Source organism: Coturnix japonica, unplaced genomic scaffold (genome assembly GCF_054131305.1).
Source record: "Coturnix japonica strain WE unplaced genomic scaffold, WE-NBRP24 Scf043, whole genome shotgun sequence".
NCBI lineage: Eukaryota > Metazoa > Chordata > Aves > Galliformes > Phasianidae > Coturnix > Coturnix japonica.
In genome coordinates this window covers 3,901,442-3,920,666 of record NW_028188946.1, presented here as the reverse complement: position 1 = coordinate 3,920,666, position 19,225 = coordinate 3,901,442, and the positions used below count along the sequence as shown (strand labels likewise).

The 19,225-nt window shown below is 54.6% G+C and overlaps 1 protein-coding gene across 1 annotated transcript in view; it reads right to left on the bottom strand.

Annotated features, from left to right (window-relative positions):
* Positions 1 to 211: 211 nt before the first annotated feature.
* The window catches only part of SMARCA4 (SWI/SNF related BAF chromatin remodeling complex subunit ATPase 4), a 44,661-nt gene continuing 25,647 nt past the window's right edge, over positions 212 to 19,225 (bottom strand). The window contains 13 exon segments of the mRNA XM_085531496.1: positions 212 to 292; positions 294 to 386; positions 388 to 474; positions 1,320 to 1,538; positions 5,375 to 5,452; positions 5,843 to 5,926; positions 8,699 to 8,926; positions 13,585 to 13,748; positions 15,724 to 15,890; positions 16,816 to 16,862; positions 17,097 to 17,183; positions 18,319 to 18,426; positions 18,560 to 18,673. Coding sequence (XP_085387622.1) covers positions 212 to 292; positions 294 to 386; positions 388 to 474; positions 1,320 to 1,538; positions 5,375 to 5,452; positions 5,843 to 5,926; positions 8,699 to 8,926; positions 13,585 to 13,748; positions 15,724 to 15,890; positions 16,816 to 16,862; positions 17,097 to 17,183; positions 18,319 to 18,426; positions 18,560 to 18,673 — 1,557 coding nt within the window.

The window sequence follows — 19,225 nt, the reverse complement described above, 5'->3', positions numbered from 1 at the left end:
CATCCCATTCCCATCTCATCCCATTCCATATCCCATATCCCATATCCCATATCCCATCCATCCCATCCCATCCCATCTCATCCCATCCCATCCCATCCATCCCATCCCATCCCATCCCATCCCCATCCCATCCATCCCATCTCCTCCCCATCCCCATCCCCCCATCTCCCCCCCCCTTATTCCCCCCACCCCAAATCACGGTGCCCCCCCCCTACCTGTCCTTGTACTTGATGACGGCGTCCACGATCTTCTTCATCTTCTTGGTGAGGTTGGGGGGGTTCGGGGACAGTTTTTTCGGCCGGGGGTCTCCCCCTTTTCTTCTGTTTCTTGCTCTCCTCGTCCTTGTCGCGGCTGCGGGTGCTGGCGGGGGGGGGGGGCGGCCGCGGGACCCTCGTTGTCGCGCTTCCTCTTGCGCGAGGATTTCTTCTGGCGGACCTCCTCCTCGATCTCCTCCAGGGTGCCCTCCTCAATGGCCTATGGGGGGGTAGAAATAAGGGGGGGGTTGGAGGGGGGAGATGGGGGGAGATGGGGGGGAGATGGGGGGGAGATGATGGAGGGGGGGGAGATGGGGGGAGATGGGGGGAGATGGGGGGAGATGGGGGTGAATGGAGGGAGGGGGGGGAGATGGGGGGAGATGGGGGGGAGATAATGGAGGGGGGGAGATGGGGGAGATGTGTGGGGGGAGATAATGGAGGGGGGGGGAGATTGGGGTAGATGGGGGAAGATGGGGGGAGATGGGGGGGAGATGGGGGGAGATGGGGGGGAGATAGGGGGAGATAGGGGGGAGATAGGGGGGAGATGGGGGGAGATGGGGGGGGAGATGGGGGGAGATGGGGGGGAGATGGGGGGAAGATGGGGGGAAAGTGTCAGTGTGGTCCTGCTTCCTATGGGGTCAGTGGGGTCCTGCTGCCTATAGGGTCAATGGGGTCTGTGGGGTCCTATTGCCTATGGGGTCAGTGAGGTCCATGGGGTCCTATTGCCTATGGGGTCAGTAGTGTCAGTGTGGTCCTGCTTCCTATGGGGTCAGTGGGGTCCTATTGCCTATGGGGTCAGTAGTGTCAGTGTGGTCCTGCTTCCTATGGGGTCAGTGTGGTCCTGCTTCCTATGGGGTCAGTGTGGTCCTGCTTCCTATGGGGTCCATGGGGTCCTATTGCCTATGGGGTCAGTGGGGTCCATGGGGTCCTATTGCCTATGGGGTCAGTAGTGTCAGTGTGGTCCTGCTTCCTATGGGGTCAGTGGGTTCCATGTGGTCCTGCTTCCTATGGGGTCCATGAGGTCCTGCTTCCTATGGGGTCGTGGTGCCCAGTTCCCCCCCTCACCTTGAGCCACTGTTTCTCGGTCAGGGAGTCGCTATAATCCACCTCCTTGCGGTGCCGGGACCCGCGGCCGAACATCTTCTCCTCCTCCTCCTCGCAGGTCAGACGTTCCACCTCCGCGTCGTCCTTAATGATCCACGACGGCAGCTCGTCCTCCTCCATCAGACGCGGTTTGCGCTTCGGGTTCCGCGCCTCCTCGCGACGACGGTCCAGGTCCATCCGCTGCACCACAGGGGGGGGGAAATACAGGGGGTTGGGGGGCAATACAGGGGGTTGGGGGACAATACAGGGGGTTGTGGGCAATACAGGGGGTTGGGGGGCAATACAGAGAGGTTGGGGGGCAATACAGGGGGTTGGGGGGCAGATGAAGGGGTTGGGGGGCAGATTAGGGGGGTGGGGGGCAATACAGGGGGTTGGGGGGCAGATGAAGGGGTTGGGGGGCAGATGAGGGGGTTGGGGGGCAATACAGAGAGGTTGGGGGGCAATACAGGGGGTTGGGGGGTAAATACAGAGAGGTTGGGGGGCAATACAGGGGGTTGGGGGCAATACAGGGGGTTGGGGGGCGATACAGGGGGTTGGGGGGCGATACAGGAGGTTGGGGGGCAATACAGGGGGTTGGGGGGCAATACAGGGGGTTGGGGGGTAATACAGGGGGTTGGGGGGCAATACAAGGGGTTGGGGGGTAATACAGGGGGTTGGGGGGCAGATGAGGGGGGTTGGGGGCACACAGGGGGCACTGGGGGCAGCCAGGGGGGGCTGAGGGCCTTGGGGGGACCCAAGGGGGAGTTTGGGGGCCTGAGGGGGATGGGGTGGGATTGGGGGTCTTGGGGGGACCAAGGGGGGTTGGTGGCATTGGGGGCACTGTGGGAATGGGGTGGTTTAGGGGACACTGGGGACATGGGATGGGGTGGCTCTGGGGGCACTGGGGACACCTTGGGTATGGGGTGTCCATGGGGTCATTGGGGGCAACATGGGGATGGGGTGTCTATGGGGTCATTGGGGACACCATGGGGATGATGGGGTGTCTATGGGGCCATTGGGGACACTATGGGGATGATGGGGTGTCTATGGGGTCATTGGGGACACTATGGGGATGATGGGTTGTCTATGGGGTCATTGGGGACACTATGGGGATGATGGGGTGTCTATGGGGTCATTGGGGACACTATGGGGATGATGGGGTGTCTATGGGGTCATTGGGGACACTATGGGGATGATGGGGTGTCTATGGGGTCATTGGGGACACTATGGGGATGATGGGGTGTCTATGGGGTCATTGGGGACACTATGGGGATGATGGGGTGTCTATGGGGTCATTGGGGACACTATGGGGATGATGGGGTGTCTATGGGGCCATTGGGGACACTATGGGGATGATGGGTTGTCTATGGGGTCATTGGGGACACTATGGGGATGATGGGGTGTCTATGGGGTCATTGGGGACACTATGGGGATGATGGGGTGTCTATGGGGCCATTGGGGACACTATGGGGATGATGGGGTGTCTATGGGGTCATTGGGGACACTATGGGGATGATGGGGTGTCTATGGGGTCATTGGGGACACTATGGGGATGATGGGGTGTCTATGGGGTCATTGGGGACACTATGGGGATGATGGGTTGTCTATGGGGTCATTGGGGACACTATGGGGATGATGGGGTGTCTATGGGGTCATTGGGGACACTATGGGGATGATGGGGTGTCTATGGGGTCATTGGGGACACTATGGGGATGATGGGGTGTCCATGGGGTCATTGGGGACACACCGGTGCCCCTGGTGTGGGGCAGTGGGGGGGTCACAGTGTCTTGAGGGGACACAGTTCCTTCATTGGGGATATGGGGTCCTATGGGGACAGCAGGGACATGGGGTCCTTGGGGACAATGGTGCCCTATGGGGACAGTGGGGTCATGGTGCCCTATGGGGACAGTGGGGATGTGGTGCCCTATGGGGACAGTGGGGATGTGGTGCCCTATGGGGACAGTGGGGTCCTGGTGTTATATAGGGACAATGGGGTCATGGTGCCCTATGGGGACAATGGGGTCGTGGTGTTGGGGCTGTTGGGGTCCTGACCCCATTGTGGGACAAAGGGGACATCAGTGCTCGGCCACCGGGCCCGCTTCCAATGGGTTCCCACTGGGTTCTTAATGGGTTCCCAATGGGTTCCCTATGGGTTCCCAATGGGTTCCTAATAGGTTCTTAATGGGTTCTTAATGGGTTCCCAATGGGTTCTTAATGGGTTCCCAATGGGTTCCAAATAGGTTCTTAATGGGTTCTCAATGGGTTCCAAATAGGTTCTTAATGGGTTCTCAATGGGTTCCCAATAGGTTCTTAATGGGTTCTCAATAGGTTCCAAATAGGTTCTTAATGGGTTCCCAATGGGTTCCCTATGGGTTCCAAACAGGTTCTTAATGGGTTCCCAATAGGTTCCAAATAGGTTCTCAATGGGTTCCAAATAGGTTCTTAATGGGTTCTCAATGGGTTCCAAATGGGTTCTTAATGGGTTTCCCAATGGGCTCCCAATGAGTTTCCCAATGGTTCCCCAATGGATTCTCAATGGATTCTCAATAGGTTCCAAATGTGTTCCAAATAGGTTCTTAATGGGTTCCCTATGGGTTCCAAATAGGTTCTTAATGGGTTCCCAATAGGTTCCAAATAGGTTCTTAATGGGTTCCAAATAGGTTCTTAATGGGTTCTCAATGGGTTCCAAATAGGTTACAATTAAATTCTTAATGGGTTCCAAATGGGCTCCCAATGGGTCTCCCAGTGGTTTCCCAATGGATTCTCATTGGCTTCCCAATGGGTTCCAAATGGGTTCTTAATGGGTTCCAAATGGGCTCCCAATGGGTCTCCCAGTGGTTTCCCAATGGATTCTCAATGGCTTTCCAATGGATTTCCAATGGGTTCTTAATGGGTTCCCAATGGGCTCCCAATAGGTTTCCCAGTGGTTTCCCAATGGGTTCTCAATGGGTTCCCAATAGGTTCCCCAATAGGTTCTTAATGGGTTCCAAATGTGTTCTTAACGAGTTCCCAATGGATTCTCAATGGGTTCCCAATGGGTTCCCAATGGGTTCCAAATGGGTTCTTAATGAGTTCCCAATGTGTTCTCAATGGTTTCCCAATGGGTTCCCCAATAGGTTCTTAATGGGTTCCAAATGGGTTCTTAATGAGTTCCCAATGGATTCTCAATGGGTTCCCAATGGATTCTCAATGGGTTCCCAATAGGTTCCCCAATGGGTTCCCAATGGGTTCCAAATGGGTTCTTAACGAGTTCCCAATGGGTCTCAATGGGTTCTCAATGGGTTCCCAATGGTTCCCCAATGGGTTCTCAATGGGTTCCCAATGGTTCCCCAATGGGTTCTCAATGGGTTCCCAATGGTTCCCCAATGGGTTCTCAATGGGTTCCCAATGGGTTCTCAGTGGGTTCCAAATGGGTTCTTAATGGGTTCGAAATAGGCTCCCAATAGGTTCACAATGGATTCTCAATGGGTTCCCAATGGGTTTCCCAAGGGGTTCCCAATGGGTTCCCAATGGGTTCTCAATGGGTTCCAAATGGGTTCTTAATGAGTTCCCAATGTGTTCTCAATGGGTTCCCAATAGGTTCCCCAATGGGTTCTCAATGGTTTCCAAATGGGTTCCCAATGGTTCCCCAATGGGTTCTCAATGGGTTCCCAATAGGTTCCCCAATGGGTTCTCAATGGGTTCCAAATGGGTTCTTAATGGGTTCGAAATAGGCTCCCAATAGGTTCACAATGGATTCTCAATGGGTTCCCAATAGGTTCCCCAATGGGTTCTCAATAGGTTCCCCAATGGATTCTCAATGGGTTCCCCAATGGATTCTCAATGGGTTCCAAATGGGTTCTTAACGAGTTCCCAATGGATTCTCAATGGGTTCCCAATAGGTTCCCAATGGGCCTCCATGATGCTCACCATGGACACCCATAGCCCTCCATGATGCTCACTATGGACACCCATAGCCCTCCTAGTGCTCACTATGGCCAGTCAGAGCCCCCCCATCCCACCCCCTAATTTGGGGTGGGGGTCCCGTGTTGTCTCACCATGAACAGGTCGAACTCCTCCTCGTGCCGCGCAATCATCTGGTTGACCGTCTCATCGTCGGGCACCTCGTCCTCCTCCTGCAGAGCCAAGAGAGCAGCATTGAGTGGCTGTGGGGCTGGGGGGGGGCGTCTGGGGGGGGCAGGGAGGGGGCAGGTTGGGGTTTAAGGAGGGTTTAAAGAGGGTTTAAAGAGGGTTTAAAGAGGGGGGGGGTCAGGTTGAAAGGTGTGGGAGGGTATGAGCCGACACGGCGACACCCGACGGCGGCGATACGGCACTGAGGCGCTCCTATGGGGGCTCCAAATTAAATGGGGGGGGGGGGCTGGGGTTGTAAAGGGATGGGGTTAAAGATGGGGATGGGGATGGGGGTGTGGGGCTGGGGGGTCGCGGGCGCGGGCGGCGCTGAGCGGAGCGCGGCGGCGATGGCGGAGGAGCGAAGGGGCGCGGAGGGTTGAGCGACCCCCCCTCACCTTGAGAGGTGGATCGTCCGGCTCGGCCGTCAGGCAAAGGGTGGAGGCAGCGCCACCAACGCTGCCCGCGCCGCCGGATCGGCTCTGTGGACAAACACACGCAACTTCAGTTCTCTCCGTGTTCGCCGCCGGCCGCAGCTCGAGCGCAGCGCCGCCCCGCTCCGCTCAACGACCCCCCCGTGGTTGGTGGTGGTGGTGGTAAAAGGGGAAGGATGGAGGGGGGGGGATGCAGCGCCGCATCGCCGCCTGCGCAACGCAGCAATATAGCAATGCAGCAACGCAGAACTGCAGCCATGCGGCGACACGCAGAGCACCGACAGCAACAAAACGCAGAGCCAAAATGCATCGCTGCACCAAAACACAGCACTAAAATGCATTGCTGCACCAAAATGCAGAGCCAAAATGCATCACTGCGCCAAAACACAGCGCCAAAATGCATTGCTGCACAAAAACGCAGCACCAAGATGCTTCGCTGCACCAAAACACAGCGCCGAAATGCATTGCTGTACCAAAATGCATTGTTGCACCAAAACGCAGAGCCAAAATGCACTGCTGCACCAAATGCATTGCTGTACCAAAACACAGCACCAAAATGCATCGCTGTACCAAAATGCATCACTGAGCCAAAACACAGCGCCAAAATGCATCGCTGCACCAAAATGCAGAGCCAAAATGCATCACTGCACCGAAACACAGCACCAAAATGCTTCGCTGAGCCGAAACACATCACCAAAATGCACTGCTGCACCAAAATGCATCACTGAGCCAAAATGCATTGCTGAGCCAAAACACAGCGCCAAAATGCATCGCTGCACCAAAATGCACCGCTGCACCAAAGCACAGCACACAACTGCAGCTCCAAACAACAGCGCTGCAGCAAAATGCATCGCTGCTGCACCGAACCACAGCACTGCACCTCAGCGCCAAAATGCATCGCTGCACTACAGCACCAAACTGCTGGACCAAACCACATCACAGCACCAAAATGCATCGCTGCACCAAAGCACAGCACTGCGTTGCAGCGCCAATCCACACCGGAGCACCAAAATGCATCGCTGCATCAAACCACAGTGCAGCACCAAAATGCATTGCTGCACCGAACCACAGCACTGCACCGCAGCACCAAACCACAACACAGCACCAAAATGCATCGCTGCACCCCAGCACCAAACCAGAGTGCTGCACCAAAATGCATTGCTGCAGCAAAGTACAGCACCAAAATGCATCGCTGCACTGCAGCACCAAACCACTGCACCAAACCACATCACAGCACCAAAATGCATCGCTGTGCCAAACTGCATTGCTGCACTGCAGCACTCAACCACAGCACCAAGCTGCATTGCCACATTGCATCACTACAGAACCGCATTGCCGCATTACAGCAGCAGCGCATCTTTGCAGCATCACATCACCACATCGCTGCACTGCTACATTGCCACAGCACCATATCGCCGCATGGCCACGCTGCATGGCCGCATCAATGCATGGCTGCAGCGCAGCAGCACCATATCACCGCATGGCTGCACCGCAGCACCACAGCATTGCACTGCCACGTCACAGCAACACCACATCGCTGCATGGCCATATTAACGCATGGCCGCATTGCCGCATCGCCGCATGGCCGCAACACAGCACCATATCGCTGCATGGCCACACTGCATGGCTGCATGGCTGCACCACAGCGTTATATCACCGCATGGCTACACTGCATGGCTGCACCACAGCACCATATCGCTGCATGGCCTGGCTGCATGGCTGCACCACAGCATTATATCACCGCATGGCTACACTGCATGGCTGCATGGCCGCATTGCCACAGCACCGTATTGCTGCATGGTCGCATCACATTGCCGCATGGCTACAACACCGTATTGCTGCATGGCTGCATGGCCACAGCACCATATCGCCGCATGGCTGCACTGCATGGCTGCATGGCTACAGCACCGTATTGCTGCATGGTCGCATCACATCGCCGCATGGCTACACTGCATGGCTGCATGGCTACACCATACTGCTGCATGGTTGCATCGCATGCCGCATGGCTGCAGCACCATATCGCCGCATGGCTGCACTGCATGGCTGCATGGCTACAACACCTTATCACTGCATGGTCGCATCGCATTGCCGCATGGCTACACTGCATGGTTGCATGGCCACAGCACCGTATCGCCACATGGCTACACTGCATGGCTGCATGGCTGCATGGCTGCAGCACCGTATCGCCGCATGGCTGCACTGCATGGCTGCATGGCTGCATGGTTGCATGGCTACAGCACCGTATCACCGCATGGCTACACTGCATGGCTGCATGGCTGCATGGCTACAGCACCGTATCGCTGCATGGTCGCATGGTTGCATCGCATGGCCGCATGGCCACAGCACCGTATCACCGCATGGCTGCACTGCATGGCTGCATGGCTGCATGGCAACAGCACAGTATCGCTGCATGGTCACATCGCATGGTTGCATGGCTACAGCTCCGTATCGCCGCATGGCTACACTGCATGGCTACACTGCATGGCTACACTGCATGGCTGCATGGCTGCATGGCTGCATGGCTACAGCACCGTATCGCCGCATGGTCGCATGGTTGCATCGCATGGTCGCATGGCTACAGCACCGTACCGCCGCATGGTCGCATGGTTGCATCGCATGGTTGCATGGCTACAGCACCGTATCGCCGCATGGCTGCACTGCATGGCTGCATGGCTGCATGGCCGCATGGCTACAGCACCGTATCGCCGCATGGCCGCATGGTCACATCGCATGGTCGCATGGCTACAGCACCGTATCGCCGCATGGTCGCATGGCAGCAGCGCCGCGTGGCCGCGTGGTTGCATGTGAGCTGCGCCGTACCTCGTCCTGCTCCTCGTGCTCCAGGATGGCCTGCAGGAAGGCGCGTCGCTCGTGGCTGGAGGATTTCTGGTCGAACATCCCGGCCTGAATCACCTTCTGGTCCACGTTCAGTTTGTATTTGGCGGCCGCCAGGATCTTCTCCTCCACGCTGTTGACGGTGCAGAGGCGCAGGACACGCACCTCGTTCTGCTGCCCGATGCGGTGAGCGCGGTCCTGGGCCTGCAGGTCCTGCATTGCGGGATGGGGGGAGCAGCAATCAGCATTGGGGGGGGATGGAGGGGTTTGGGGGGTCCCTGGTGGGATGTAGGAGCTGCTGTCATCCAAAGTGGGGGGGTTGGGGGGGGTCCTGAAAGCCCAACCCCCTCCACACCTTCACCCTGGTGGTCCCTGGTGGGATGTGGGGGCTGCTGCCATCCAAAGTGGGGGGGTTGGGGGGGGTCCTGAGAGCCCTCCCCCCCCACTTTCACCCTGGAGGTCCCTGGTGGGATGTGGGGGCTGCTGCCATCCAAAGTGGGGGGGACTGGGGGGGTCCTGAAAGCCCACCCCCCTCCACACCTTCACCCCTGGGGGTCCCTGGTGGGATGCGGGGGCTGCCACCATCCAAAGTGGGGAGGGGTTGGGGGAGGTTGGGGGGGGGGTCCTGAAAGCCCACCCCGCCCCCTTCCACAGCTTCACCCTGGGGGTCCCTGGTGGGATGTAGGGGCTGCTGCCATCCAAAGTGGGGGGGTTGGGGGGGGGGTCCTGAGAGCCCTCACCCCCCACCTTCACCCTGGGGGTCCCTGATGGGATGTGGGGGCTGCTGCCATCCAAAGTGGGGGGGTTGGGGGGTCCTGAAAGCCCACCCCCCTCCACACCTTCACCCTGAGGGTCCCTGGTGGGATGTAGGGGCTGCCACCATCCAAAGTGGGGGGGTTGGGGGGGGGTCCTGAAAGCCCTCACCCCCCTCCACACCTTCACCCTGGGGGTCCTTGGTGGGATGCGGGGCCTGCCACCATCCAAAGTGGGGGGGATCCTGAAAGCCCAACCCCCCCTCCACACCTTCACCCTGGGGGTCCCTGGTGGGATGCAGGGTCTGCTGTCATCCAAAGGGGGGGGGTTGGGAGGGGTTTGGGGGGGTCCTGAAAGCCCCCCCCCTCCCCCACACACCTTCACCCTGGGGGTCCCTGGTGGGATGTGGGGGCTGCTGCCATCCAAAGGGGGGTGAAGAGCTGAAGGGGGAGGGTCCAGGACCCCCATTGTGGGGTCATTAGGGGTAACGAGCTCATTAAGAGATCAAGGATCAGGGTCCAGGACCCCCATTGTGGGCTCATTATGGGTAATGAGCTCATTAAGAGCACTGTGTGGGGCTCTGGGCTCTCCTCCATCATGAGCTGTAGGGTCCAGGCTTCCTTACAGCCTCCCCCCAATGGAAATAGGGCTGATAGGGCTGGGGGTAATCCCATGGTGGGCACAGCACCAGGATCAAGGGTCCAGGACCCCCATTGTGGGGTCATTAAGTGTAACGAGCTCATTAAGAGCACTGTGTGGGCTCTCCCCTCCAATGGAAGCAGGGCCAGGGGGTGACCCTGGATATAGGAGCCCCATATTGACCATACAGCCTCATTAACCCCATACAGCCTCATTAACCCCAATACTGACCATACAGCCTCATTAACCCCATACAGCCTCATTAACCCCAATACTGCCCATACAGCCTCATTAACCCCATACAGCCTCATTAACCCCAATACTGACCATACAGCCTCATTAACCCCATACAGCCTCATTAACCCAATACTGACCATACAGCCTCATTAACCCCAATACTGACCATACAGCCTCATTAACCCCATACAGCCTCATTAACCCCAATACTGACCATACAGCCTCATTAACCCCAATCCATACAGCCTCATTAACCCCAATACTGACCATACAGCCTCATTGACCCCAATACTGACCATACAGCCTCATTAACCCCAATACTGACCATACAGCCTCATTAACCCCATACAGCCTCATTAACCCAATACTGACCATACAGCCTCATTAACCCCATACAGCCTCATGAACCCCAATACTGACCATGCAGCCTCATTAACCCCATACAGCCTCATTAACCCCAATACTGACCATACAGCCTCATTAACCCCATACAGCCTCATTAACCCCAATACTGACCATGCAGCCTCATTAACCCCATACAGCCTCATTAACCCCAATACTGACCATACAGCCTCATTAACCCCATACAGCCTCATTAACCCCAATACTGACCATACAGCCTCATTAACCCCAATACTGACCATACAGCCTCATTAACTCCAATACTGACCATACAGCCTCATTAACCCCAATACTGCCCATACAGCCTCATTAACCCCAGTACTGACCATACAGCCTCATTAACCCAATACTGACCATACAGCCTCATTAACCCCACACAGCCTCATTAACCCCAATACTGCCCATACAGCCTCATTAACCCCATACAGCCTCATTAACCCCAATACTGACCATACAGCCTCATTAACCCCATACAGCCTCATTAACCCCAATACTGACCATACAGCCTCATTAACCCCAATACTGACCATACCTCCTCATTAACCCCAATACTGACCATACAGCCTCATTAACCCCATACAGCCTCATTAACCCAATACTGACCATACAGCCTCATTAACTCCAATACTGACCATACAGCCTCATTAACCCCATACAGCCTCATTAACCCCATACCTCCTCATTAACCCCAATACTGACCATACAGCCTCATTAACCCAATACTGACCATACAGCCTCATTAACCCCAATACTGACCATACAGCCTCATTAACCCAATACTGACCATACAGCCTCATTAACCCCAATACTGACCATACAGCCTCATTAACCCCAATACTGACCATACAGCCTCATTAACCCCATACAGCCTCATTAACCCAATACTGACCATACAGCCTCATTAACCCCAATAGTGACCATACAGCCTCATTAACCCCAATACTGACCATACAGCCTCATTAACCCCAATACTGACCATACAGCTTCATTAACCCCATACAGCCTCATTAACCCAATACTGACCATACAGCCTCATTAACCCCATACAGCCTCATTAACCCCAATACTGACCATACAGCTTCATTAACCCCATACAGCCTCATTAACCCCAATACTGACCATACAGCCTCATTACCCCCAATATTGACCATACAGCCTCATTAACCCCATACAGCCTCATTAACCCCAATACTGCCCATACAGCCTCATTAACCCCAATACTGACCATACAGCCTCATTAACCCCATACAGCCTCATTAACCCCAATACTGCCCATACAGCCTCATTAACCCCAATACTGACCATACAGCCTCATTAACCCAATACTGACCATACAGCCTCATTAACCCAATACTGACCATACAGCCTCATTAACCCCATACAGCCTCATTAACCCCAATACTGACCATACAGCCTCATTAACCCCAATATTGACCATACCTCCTCATTAACCCCATACAGCCTCATTAACCCCAATACTGACCATACAGCCTCATTAACCCCATACAGCCTCATTAACCCCATACAGCCTCATTAACCCCAATACTGACCATACAGCCTCATTAACCCCAATACTGACCATACAGCCTCATTAACCCCATACAGCCTCATTAACCCCAATACTGACCATACAGCCTCATTAACCCCATACAGCCTCATTAACCCAATACTGACCATACAGCCTCATTAACCCCATACAGCCTCATTAACCCAATACTGCCCATACAGCCTCATTAACCCCAATACTGACCATACAGCCTCATTAACCCCATACAGCCTCATTAACCCAATACTGACCATACAGCCTCATTAACCCCAATACTGACCATACAGCCTCATTAACCCCAATACTGACCATACAGCCTCATTAACCCAATACTGACCATACAGCCTCATTATCCCAATACTGACCATACCTCCTCATTAACCCCAATACTGCCTCATTAACCCCAATACTGACCATACAGCCTCATTAACCCAATACTGACCATACAGCCTCATTAACCCCAATACAGCCTCATTAACCCCATACTGACCATACAGCCTCATTAACCCCATACAGCCTCATTAACCCCATACCTCCTCATTATCCCCATACCTCCTCATTGACCCCAATACTGACCACACAGCCTCATTAACCCCAATACTGACCATACAGCCTCATTAACCCCAATACTGACCATACAGCCTCATTAACCCCAATACTGACCATACAGCCTCATTAACCCCAATATTGACCATACAGCCTCATTAACCCCATACAGCCTCATTAACCCCAATACTGACCATACAGCCTCATTAACCCAATACTGACCATACAGCCTCATTAACCCCAATACTGACCATACAGCCTCATTAACCCCATACAGCCTCATTAACCCCAATACTGACCATACAGCCTCATTAACCCCAATACTGACCATACAGCCTCATTAACCCCATACAGCCTCATTAACCCCAATACTGACCATACAGCCTCATTAACCCCAGACAGCCTCATTAACCCCAATACTGACCATACCTCCTCATTAACCCCATACAGCCTCATTAACCCCAATACTGACCATACAGCCTCATTAACCCCAATATTGACCATACCTCCTCATTAACCCAATACTGACCATACAGCCTCATTAACCCCAATATTGACCATACAGCCTCATTAACCCCATACAGCCTCATTAACCACATACAGCCTCATTAACCCCAATACTGACCATACCTCCTCATTAACCCAATACTGACCATACAGTCTCATTAACCCCATACAGCCTCATTAACCCCATACCTCCTCATTAACCCCATACCTCCTCATTGACCCCAATGGGCTCGTGCTGTACCTGGTGCGGGTTCCAGTCGCTGTCGAAGATGATGACGGTGTCGGCCGACTGCAGGTTGAGGCCCAGCCCCCCGGCCCTGGTGCTGAGCAGGAAGATGAAATACTCGGAGCCCGGCTCGTTAAACGTCTTTAATAACATCCCTCGATCCTCGGCCTTCGTGGTCCCTGCAATGCACAGGTGCAGTTCCATGAGCTGCCGGCAGGGGGCGCTGATGTAAATGGGATGGGATGGGATGGGAAGTGGGGGGGGAGAGGAGAGGGGTGGGAGGAGGAGGAGGGTCCTGGAAGGTCAGAGAGTCATGGGATCAAATGGTCCTGGAAGGTCAGAAAGTAATGGTTAGGTTTGAAGGGTCCTGGAAGGTAAAGAAGCCATGGGATCAAATGGTCCTGGAAGGTAAGAAAGTCATGGGATGGTTGGGTTTGAAGGGTCCTGGAAGGTCAGAAAGCCACGGGATGGCCAGGTTAAAATGGTCCTGGAACGTAAGAAAGCCATGATATGGTTGGGTCTGAAGGGTCCTGGAAGGTAAGGAAGCCATGGGATCAAATGGTCCTGGAAGGTAAGGAAGTCATGGGATAGTTGGGTTCCAAGGGTTCTGGAAGGTCAGAAAGTCATGGGATGGCTGGGTCTGAAGGGTCCTGGAAGGTAAAGAAGCCATGGGATGGTTGGGTCTGAAGGGTCCTGGAAGGTCAGAAAGCCATGGGATCAAATGGTCCTGAAAAGTAAGAAAGTAATGGGATGGTTGGGTTCCAAGGGTCCTGGAAGGTCAGAAAGCCACAGGATGGCCAGGTTAAAATGGTCCTGGAAGGTAAGAAAGCCATGAGATGCTTGGGTTGGGTTAGAAAGGTCCTGGAAGATCATAGAACCAGGGAATGATTGGGTTGTACTGGAAAGGTCCTTGAAGATCATAGAACCAGGGAATGATTGGTTTGCATTGGAAATAACCACAAAGCCATGGACTTGTTGGGTTGGGATGGAAAGGTCCTGGAAGATCACATAATGCCCCCCTGCATTACCCCCCTGCATTAACCCCCTGCATTACCCCCCTGCATTACCCCCCTGCATTAACCCCCTGCATTAACCCCCTGCATTAACCCCCTGCATTAACCCCCATGCATTACTCCCATTCCCCCCCTGCATTAACCCCCTGCATTACCCCCCTGCATTAACCCCCTGCATTAACCCCCTGCATTAACCCCCTGCATTAACCCCCTGCATTAACCCCCTGCATTAACCCCCATGCATTACTCCCATTCCCCCCCTGCATTAACCCCCTGCATTACCCCCCTGCATTACCCCCCTGCATTAACCCCCTGCATTAACCCCCCCTGCATTAACCCCCCCCATGCATTACTCCCATTACCCCCTGCATTACCCCCATTAACCCCCCATGCATTACTCCCATTCCCCCCCTGCATTAACCCCCTGCATTAACCCCCCATGCATTACTCCCATTCCCCCCCTGCATTAACCCCCTGCATTAACCCCCATGCATTAACCCCCCATGCCCCCGTGCATTAACCCCCCATGCATTAACCCCCTGCATTACTCCCATTGCCCCCCTGCATTAACCCCCCATGCATTAACCCCCATTGCCCCCCTGCATTAACCCCCCTGCATTAACCCCCCTGCATTAAACCCCCTGCATTAACCCCCCCTGCATTACCCCCCTGCATTAACCCCCCCTGCATTAACCCCCTGCATTAACCCCCTGCATTAACCCCCTGCATTAACCCCCCATACATTACCCCCATTGCCCCCCTGCATTACCCCACCATGCATTAACCCCCTGCATTACCCCCATGCCCCCCTGCATTAACCCCCCCTGCATTAACCCCCTGCATTACCCCCCCTGCATTACCCCCCTGCATTACCCCCATTGCCCCCCTGCATTAACCCCCTGCATTAACCCCCCCATGCATTACTCCCATTACCCCATGCATTAACCCCATGCATTACTCCCATTCCCCCCCCTGCATTACCCCCCTGCATTAACCCCCCTGCATTAACCCCCTGCATTACTCCCATTACCCCCCTGCATTAACCCCCTGCATTAACCCCCCATGCATTACTCCCATTACCCCCATGCATTACTCCCATTACCCCCATGCATTACTCCCATTACCCCCTGCATTAACGCACCGTCCAGCCGCAGGTACTTGAAGCCGCGATACGCGAAATAATCCTCCATGATGGTCATGAGCGACGTCATCTGGCAGAACAGCAGCACCTTGTGGTTGGTGGCGCGGAGCTTCGGCAGGATCCGGTCCAGCAGCTCAAACTTCCCCGACGCGCGGTACAGGTCCAGCCTGCCGCAAAGGACGGGTAGGAATAGGGTTAGAATAGGGTTAGGGTTAGGGTTAAGGTAGGGGTACAGTGGGGTTAGGGTAGGGTTATAGGGTTAGGGTAGGGTTATAGGGTTATAGGGTTATAGGGTTATAGGGTTATAGGGTTATAGGGTTAGGATTAGGATAGGGTTATAGGGTTAGGGTAGGGTTAGGGTAGGGTTAGGATAGGGTTATAGGGTTATAGGGTTAGGGTTAGGGTTAGGATAGGGTTAGGGTTAAGGTAGGGGTAGAGTAGGGTTAGGATAGGGTTAGGATTAGGGTAGGGTTAGGGTTAGGGTTAAGGTAGGCGTAGAGTAGGGTTAGGATAGGGTTATAGGGTTAGGGTTAGTATTAGGGTTAGGGTTAAGATAGGGTAGGGTTAGGATAGGGTTAGGGTTAGGGTTAAGGTAGGGGTAGAGGAGGGTCAGGATAGGGTTATAGGGTTAGGGTTAGGGTAGGGGTAGAAGAGGGTCAGGATAGGGTTAGGGTTAAGGTAGGGTTAGAGTAGGGTTAGGATAGGGTTAGAGTAGGGTTAGGATAGGGTTATAGGGTTAGGGTTAGGATAGGGTTAGGATTAGGGTTAGGATTAGGATTAGGGTTAAGGTAGGGGTAGAGTGGGGTTAGGATAGGGTTATAGGATTAGGATTAGGGTTAGGATAGAGTTAGGGTTAGGGTTAGGATTAGGGTTATAGGGTTAGGGTTAGGGTAGGGTTATAGGGTTAGGGATAGGGTAGGGTTATAGGGTTAGGGATAGGATAGGGTTATAGGGTTAGGGTTAAGGTAGGGTAGGGTTACGATAGGGTTATAGGGTTAGGGTTAGGGTTAGGATAGAGTTAGGGTTAGGGTTAGGGTTAGGGTTAGGGTTAGGGTTAGGGTTAGGGTTAAGGTTAGGGTTAAGGTAACTCACCCCTGCACGATGCCGCCTGTGAAGCCCAGGTGCTCTGAGAACGATTCCTGCAATGGCAGCAAATAGGGAGGGGGGTCAGGGAGTAGCAATGGGACAGATGGGGTCACAGGGGGACACAGGGGGACAGCGCCATGGGGACATGGGGACACACCGGGACATGGGGACAGTGACACAGGGACATGGGGACATATAGGGACTATGGGGCCATATAGGGACTATGGGGCCATATAGGGACTATGGGGCCATGGGTTGATCCATGTCCCTTTGTTGGCGCCGCTGACCTCGATGTGCTGGAACATGTAGGGGTGGTTGCAGATCTTGCGCAGCTGCATGATGGTGTTCATCAGCGTCTTGGTGCCGCCTTTACCCTACGGGGGGGGGCACAATTAGGGGCACAATTAGGGGCGCACTGACGAACCCGGCCTCGTTAGGAGCCTCCATGTGTTAATGAGCTCAGAGGGTCGTTAAGGAGTTGGTTTCCCCATTGGGCCCTGCAGTGCCCCATAGCATGGGGATGGTGTGGCCCTATGGAACCCAGCCCCATGGCCCTAAGAACCCCCCCATTGCCCTAAGGAACCATGGAACACCCCATCATGGCCCTATGGAACCCCCCCCCATGGCCCTATGGAACCCAACCACCATTGCCCTATGGAACCCAGCCCCACTGCCCTATGGAACCATGGAATCCCCCCTTCATGGCCCTATGGAACCCAGCCCCACTGCCCTATGGAACCCCCACTCATGGCCCCACGGAACCCAGTCCCATGGCCCTACAGAATCCACCCCTATGTCCCTACGGGATCTCCTCCCTTCAGCCTTATTGAATCCCATCCCCCATGGCCCTATTGAACCCCACACCTCCATGGCCCTATGGAATCCCTCCCCTCCAGCCCTATAGAATCCCCCCCCTCTATCCCTATGGAATCCCCCCCCCTCTATCCCTATGGAATCTCCCCCTCTATCCCTATGGAGTCCCCCCCTCTATCCCTATAGAATCCCCCCCCTCTATCCCTATGGAATCCCCCCCTCTATCCCTATGGAATCTCCCCCCTCTATCCCTATGGAATCCCACCCCTCTATCCCTATGGAATCTTCCCCCTCTATCCCTATGGAATCTCCCCCCTCTATCCCTATGGAATCCCCTCCCTCTATCCCTATGGAATCCCCCCCTCTATCCCTATGGAATCCCCCCCCTCTATCCCTATGGAATCCCCTCCCTCTATCCCTATGGAACCCCCCCCTCTATCCCTATGGAATCCCCCCCCTCTATCCCTATGGAACCCCCCCCTCTATCCCTATGGAATCCCCCCCCTCTATCCCTATGGAATCCCCCCCCTCTATCCCTATGGAACCCCCCCTCTATCCCTATGGAATCCCCCCCTCTATCCCTATGGAATCCCCCCCCTCTATCCCTATGGAACCCCCCCTCTATCCCTATGGAATCCCCCCCCTCTATCCCTATGGAATCCCCCCCCCTCCAGCCCTATGGACCCCCCCCCCCACCTTCTTGTCCTTCTCGGAGCCATCGGTCAGCAGGACGCCCTTGGCCTGCATGTGCCGGTACAGCACGCGCTGCAGCGCCGACATGTCGCATTTGATGACGTATTCAACCTGTGGGGACGGGGGGGGCTCAGCTCCATGCACAGGTTGTGGGGCAGGGGGACGTGGGGCTGAGCCCAACCCCAGCTCCTGGCCCCACAACCCAGCCCCACATCATCACCCCCCCCTGCATCCCAGCCGTTACCTTCTCAGGCAGCTGAGCCTCCACCTCCTTCTTGAGGCGGCGCAGCAGGAACGGCCGCAGCACTTTGTGCAGCCTCCGGATGATCAGAATCGTCTCCTCCTCGTTCAGATCCACCTGGGGGACAAAAAACCTTCAGGGGGGCCAACAGAACCCAAAGGATGGCCAACAAAACCCAATGGATGGACATAGAACCCAATGGATGGACATAAAACCCAATGGATGGACATAAAACCCAATGGATGGACATAAAACCCAATGGATGGACAACAAAACCCAATGGATGGACATAAAACCCAATGGATGGACATAAAAACCCAATGGATGGACATAAAACCCAATGGATGGACATAAAACCCAATGGATGGCCAACAAAACCCAATGGACGGACATAAAACCCAATGGATGGACATAAAACCCAATGGATGGACATAAAACCCAATGGATGGCCATAAAACCCAAAGGATGGACATAAAACCCAATGGATGGACATAAAACCCAATGGATGGACATAAAACCCAAAGGATGGACATAAAACCCAATGGATGGACATAAAACCCAATGGATGGACATAAAACCCAAAGGATGGACATAAAACCCAATGGATGGCCAACAAAACCCAATGGATGGCCATAAAACCCAATGGATGGACATAAAACCCAATGGATG